The 7046-nt window shown below is 35.7% G+C and overlaps 1 protein-coding gene across 1 annotated transcript; it reads left to right on the top strand.

Moving 5' to 3' along the window:
- The first annotated feature begins 1546 nt into the window (after positions 1–1546).
- Positions 1547–2786, top strand: LOC145002899 (phytyl ester synthase 1, chloroplastic-like). Its single transcript, XM_078962083.1, has 5 exons — positions 1547–1609; positions 1727–1831; positions 1914–2036; positions 2138–2268; positions 2387–2786. Exons 1-5 carry the CDS (start codon positions 1547–1549, stop codon positions 2784–2786), a joined length of 822 nt encoding a protein of 273 aa, XP_078818209.1.
- The last annotated feature ends 4260 nt before the right edge of the window (positions 2787–7046 follow it).

The following is a 7046-nucleotide window of genomic DNA, read 5'->3' as shown; positions in this document are numbered from 1 at the left end:
ATTATTAAACTGGAGTGAGGATATTTTTCATAAAATTACTGTCAAAATATGTAATTTGGGTTCAATTATATACTTACACAATAAAGTGTTACTTATAAGTATTAGTATTGTATTACTTTAATAATTGGTTGATGTTCAAAATTTTATATTAATTTTTTTTAACAAACCCGTGTAATACACGGGTCTTACACCTAGTATATATATATATATATAAGCAATCATCCAAACAAAATATGAGAAAAATAATATATCATGTTGTATTGAAAAGAAAAAGAAAAAAAATCATAAACTTAATTCACATCTTGTGGTGTGTTAATAGGAAAAAAAATCAAAAAACTTACCTCAAAATCGGTAGTGAAGATAGATGAATCACCAAAAATCGTTTTCTACGGTGGTGGTGAAGGTTGTTGCCGGCCGACGGTGATGAAGGGTGTGATTTAGGGCTCCAACAACCGGAAATAAGTTCCCCAAAATCGAAGTAAAAACTCAAGCTATTACAAATTAAGAAGAAATCAAGGACCAAGAACCTTACCTTTAGGTCACCGATGAACCGGAGTGGCCGGAAATCACCTGTGTCGCCGAAGCTTGAGAGGGAAAAGAAAGTGCAAGCGACTGGAAAATGAATGCAGGGTGCGCGTTTTGTTACATGGAAACCTATACCGACGACAATTCATCGGTGTAGGTAAAACAAAACTACATCGTTCCACTTTACGGCATTAAAAAAATAAATAAAATAAAAAGGGTTTTCCAGACATCGTTTGGACAGATATTTCACGTTGATCGATCCCACTTTTTCCAGACGACATGCTGTCAGTATAGGATTACGAAACGACATCGTCTTCCTTTTCTGCGACGTGGATTAAAAATAAATCGAAATTGTTTTTTTAATACCTTGTACAGTCGACATGTTGTCTGCCTAGGTTGACGAAAACGACGTCTTGATTTTCTGCGACAATGAATATAAATAAATCGAACATATTTTTTTTAATATCCTATACCGATTACATGTTGTCAACATAGGTTTTTGACATACCGCCAATATTTTGCCCCTTCCCGCCGAGTCTATGCAGACGACATGTCGTCAGCATAGCTTTTCTGGTCAAAGACATATGGTCAAAGTTGGAAAACTCTATACTGACATGTCGTCGGTATAGCTTAGCTTTTGCCGACGAAATATGTAGTCTGGATAGTTTGTAAACGTTGTTCTTCTTGTAGTGATACATGCATGTATGCATACATACATGATACATACATACATATTGATGATGATTGGGAACTACTATATGGTATAAAATACTCCTTAGTTTTTAACTTAATCATCAATATTATCCGTTATCTCTAAAATGTAGTATAATTCAATCGGTGACCAAGGCACCAAAAGGTTTCCTTATTGAACCTATTATTGTTTTCTAAATATTCAATCTTGATTCATATCTTGGTGAATTTTCTAGTTTTGATAAGTGTATGTAATCACACATCTTTACTTTGCAATCCATCATCTTTCTTTAATTTATTCCAAGATTTTTATTCAGGTGATTATGTAAAGATGGAGATGGTTAATATTCATATTGGGCAATTGCTTGGAAATCTTACTGGAGATATGAGTCATGTACTTGTTCCTTAACTTCGTTTATTGTTAGTTTCTTCAATTCGACTGTGCTATATTAATTCATTTCTGTCCAATTTTATCATCAAGGTTCTCATTTTTTATACGTATTCCTGATAGATGATGACAACAATAATACCAAAAGACACTCTTAAATGGAGGATAAAGCTACTTGAATCAGCTGCTGCCTATGCTAATTCCCGTTTACATGCTATTACAGCTCAAGTACTAGTTCTTGCTAGGTTTATTTCTTTCTTCTTTAACTAACTCAAATCATAGATTATTTCTTGTTACTACATATATTAAGATAGTTGCATTCAGTGGCAAGGATAAGCTCTTACCCAGTAAAAACGAGGCTCATAGGCTTTCAGGATTACTGAAGCACTGCAACATACGTGTGTTTGAGGAAAATGGACATGCAATCTTATTGGTATTAAGATCTATTTATTTATTTATTTTTCAATTTTCTTGTGTAAAGCAATGAGCATAGGACATATAATACAATAATGTGAGTGCCTTTTGTTGGTGTAGGAGAGTGGTGTTAACGTGTTATCCACTATTAAAGCTTCTCAGATGTATCGACATTCTTCAAAGTTTGATATTTTTAGAGACTTTTTGCCTCCAAGTATGACAGAGTTCAAAACCTTACCAATGGAGGCTTGGTAATCTAATAAAATTAACTTGTTTTCTTTTCTTTGTATTTGTTCTCATTTTGAGTTTTAAAAAAACAGAAGTCGATATTATTTATAGGATAAGATGTAACTTTGGAGCTTTTTGTAGGTGGTTTCGGGTTTTCATGGGTGCAGCAATGTTCTCAACAATGGAGGATGGAAAGATAGTGAGAGGTCTTGCAGGGATTCCAGATGAAGGGCCTGTATTAATAGTTGGTAATCATATGCTTTGGGGATTTGATTATTTTGTACTTGTCTCAGAGTTCATAAGAGAAAAGAAATCAGTGCTTCATGGTTTAGCCCATCCGGAGATTTTCCAATTAGGTGTTGAATATGAACATATTCTGATGCCATGTGTTGATATAATGAAGCTGTTTGGTGGAATTCCAGTTTCTGGAAGAAATTTGTTCAAATTGTTAGAAAGAAAGTCGTACGCGTTACTTTATCCTGGTGGTGCAAGGGAGGTTTTTCATCGTAAGGTGTGTTACTTGAGCTCGTATTTCATTTAAAAAAAGCTTCATCATTTGTTTTTTTTTTGTTAAAATGGTTAAATATATAACTGAACTTCTTTTGCATCTTTGAATCATCATCTCATTTTAGCACATATTAAGATGGTTTGTGTAATGGAAAACATGGACAACACAGTATAGGGCCAATCATGCCTAATACAAAGGAATCAAACCTTAATTCTAGGAATTATCACCCAAAATACCTTAATTCGGACACTTGATCGAGAAAGAGTAGGTTGTCGCTTAGACGACCATGGAATCAAATTATCACCCAAAAATACACAATAACCGGACGTAGAACGTCGTGTATCCGGGCAACCACCCCAATCCGCATCCGTATATGCAATCAGTGATGAAATGGAAGACGTGTAGAGAAGGATGCCATGATTAATTGTACCTTGAATATACTTGATAATGCGTTTGAGGGATTGCATATGATCAACTCTCGTATCATGCATATGTAAACATACTTGTTGAACCGCGTAAGAGATATTAGGACGGGTGAATGTAAGGTATTGGGGTGTCCCGACGAGGCTCCTATATAGAGTAGGATCCTCAAAACGAGCACCCAAACTAGCACTAGCCTTCTGCTTTGTATCAACCAGTGTAGTGGAAGGCTTGCATGATGACATTCCAGCTCGCTCAATTATTTGTTCGGCATACTTGCGTTGTGAAAGAAGCATACCACCCTTATGTCAAGAAACAACTATACCAAGAAAATAATTCAATGGACCAAGATCTTTCATAGCAAATTCCGAGCTAAGAAACCCCATGATAGAAAGACGTAAGGTATTGGATGAAGCAGTAAGAATAATATCAACATATAACAAAACATACGCTCAGATCCCTTTCGATAGATAAATAAAGATTTGGCACACTTGCTATTGGTGAAACCAAGAGAAATGACATAATCTGTAAATCGCTTATACCATGCACGGGGTGCTCGCTTCGGTCCATTTTAGGACTTACGCAAAAGACAAACATGATCCGTAAGATTTTGATCCCAATAACCCAACGGTTGATGCATATAAACCTTTTCTTGTAACTCACCATGAAGAAATGCATTTTTCACATCTAACTGATGAATGGGCCATGCTTTGGAGAGTGAAAGAGAAAGAACCGTACGAATCGTAGCTGGTTTCACGAATGGGCTAAAAGTTTCGCCACAATCTATACCAACCTGTTGAGTTTTTCCATCACCTACAAGACGGGCTTTATGCCGCTCAAACACACCGTTAGGTTTTTTTATGAGTAAAAATCCACATTGAACGAATAACATTAACATTGGGTGGGCGTGGTACCAACTCCCATGTCTTATTTTTAATAAGAGCGTCATACCATCATGCATGGCCATTTTCCAATTCGGGTCACGAAGGCCTGCAACAGGGTTAGGAGTGATATTATTGATCGTACGTATTTTTCTTTTAGCATTACCATTTTGAGAAGAGGTATATGGGCACGAAAGATGAAGCAACATGCCATGAGTTCGACAAAAAGATCGAAAATGATCATTATCAAACTCCATCCCATTATCACACTGCGCATTTTAATATTAGGTTCAAATTGAGTGATCATATGAGATTTAAATTCTAGGAATTTGTCAAAGACTTCCGATTTTTTGGCTAATGGAAAAGTCAATAAAAAATTAGAATAATCATCCAAGAACAAAACGTAATATTTGTGCCCCATGGAACTCAAAATAGGAGAAGTCCAAAGATCACTATGAATAATGTGAAATGGCATAGTAGTATTAGAAGTAAATCCAACAAACAGTCACTTAACATGTTTTCCAAGCACACAAGAACGACAAATGCTAGAAGAAAGAAAGGGATTTTTCTAACATGTGCCCTAAGGGCACATATAAGAAACATTAATTATAACAAATATTACCATAATTAAATATGAAATTCATTAATTAAAAACATTATCACCATAATTAAATGGGAGATACATTAATAATTTCCATAATAAATACATTTCATATTTAATTATGGTAATATTTTTCGTAATTAATGTTTCTTATATGCGCGGTTAGGGAACATATTAGAAAATCCCAAGAAGAAATACGATTACAAGCAATGCTTTTATTATATCTAAGAGCATCCAAAACTTGAGCGCCCGGATGACCTAGATGATCATGCCAAAGAGAAGGAGAGATGGCACTAAGAGCAGAAGCTTGATTATTTTTTGTTGTAGTAAGAGGATTAAGGTCACCTTGACTATCATATTTCATGATTCGTCTCCTTGTTTGAAAACCCTAAACAAAAAACACAAAATGATCAAATTCAACGGTTACACAATTGTCAGAAGTAAACTTTCTAACAAAGATAAGATTTTTAATAATTTTGGGAGCATGTAGAATATTTTTCAAGGACAAGGGAGGATTAGGGTTAGGTAATGAAGTGTGACCATAACCAGAAATTGGAATAGTATGACCATTTCCTACAATAATTCCATTAGGATGATTGCTCAAATTAAAATAAGACAGAAGTTACCATTGGAAGACAACATGTAGGATGTTGCACCGGTATCCATGTACCACGTTGGATCAAGTGGATTGATAGACATAGTCTATATAGCTTCTGAAATATCTGTTGGAGCATATGTTTGTTGACTGGTCATTTGGTGAAGCTACAAAGGTTTATTGGTGTTGTGGACGAGGCCCAAGAAGACCAGCATGTTGTTGTTTGGTAGGTACTGGACCACGAGCCCACCCTTGTGTTGGATATAGGCAAGGTGGAGAAGCCCATTGAGGAAACCAAACCCAAGAATTATATCTCCATGTTTGTCGTTGCTGCGAATTCCAAGGTGTAAAACCTTGTTATTGTTGTTGTGTACGACCGCTGCTACTGCCGCATTACCCGCCACTAGACCCACAACCGCCAGCATTGTTAGATTTCCGGCTACCAGTTTTCCGGTTACCAGATTGCTTCCCTCTGTTATGCGTGTGATCTGAGTTAGACTTAGGAACAAAAGAATCTGTTGATTGCAAGGATGCAATCATGGCCGAATGTATCCCTATAGTAGCCTCCTTAGTAAAACACGTTTCTTCAAGAGTTAGCATAGAACGGGCCTGATAGAAGAGAGGAAGAGGATCACTTTGTCTGATCAAGGTGTCGACACCTTAAACTAGTTGTATGACAAGGCGACTTTCTGAAACAGGAGCACCAACATTCTTCAACTAATCAACAAGAGACTTGAGGCGTTGACAATAAGTAGAAACATTAGGAAAATTCTCCATTATGGTATTGGAGAATTCGGTTTCAAGGGTAACCACACTGGAATTCTTGTTGTCTTGGAATATGTCTCGTAACCTATTCCAAGCTTCCATGGCTGTAGCATCAGGTTCAATAATGGTGTGCAAAAGATCATTAGAAATACTGGAATAAATCCATGAGAGAACAGTGGCATCATTCCAGTCAATATATACACGTACACAGGCATCAGCCATGCCTAATACAAAGGAATCAAACCTTAATTCTAGGAACATAATGTTACAGAATATTGACTTAACAAATATACAACATACTATATTTACATACAATTAACATCTTCGACTACAGCACCTATTTTCCAAAAAATTAGCAACCTGGAAGTTTCTTAGGTAAGTATACATACCAAATACCTACAAATAAATTCATAAAGTACCAAGTATCTAATTACTGTAGTGAGAAGACAATAATATCAAGTTGGAAATAATGCATAGACTAGTCCTAAAAAGATTGATAATGTTAGCTAGCAAAAAGTTGTGATCCATCTTGTAATAAAGATGCATTCAGTATATAGATAAACACATAACTGATACCCTATAAATCCTATTATGCTAAGTTGCTAATCAAGAGACTTGGTCAACAAATTGTTACAATAGATAGGCACTAAACAATAAAAGAAAACTAATAAATTAATAGCAACACTAAGCACCCCCAACAAATACCAAAATTTACGCTTACACCCTTTGGTTATATTGGCTAACTCTTGTAAAATCTTCCATGAAGAGCCTTATAACTGTGTTATTGTATAAAATGAGAATAATAGATTATAAGAGATCTCTATATATTGAGATAAATATAACATATATGTACCCTCTAGTCAAAAGTAATTACAAGAGTGTCTAATACGCCCATAGTTACCTAATTCGCGAATTGCTCTGGTACGGGTATGGGGTTCACTAGATTGAATGTATCAGGTACGGAGGGGGTAGACTAATTTTTGTACGAACCAGTACAATGTACCATGAAGTCCGGTACAGTGTACCCAAAT

The sequence above is a fragment of the Lactuca saligna genome, chromosome 6 (assembly GCF_052625555.1).
Source record: "Lactuca saligna cultivar CGN05327 chromosome 6, ASM5262555v1, whole genome shotgun sequence".
Classification (NCBI taxonomy): Eukaryota; Viridiplantae; Streptophyta; class Magnoliopsida; order Asterales; family Asteraceae; genus Lactuca; species Lactuca saligna.
Note: the sequence above shows the minus strand (reverse complement) of the source record. Positions and strands in the feature narration are given on the sequence as shown.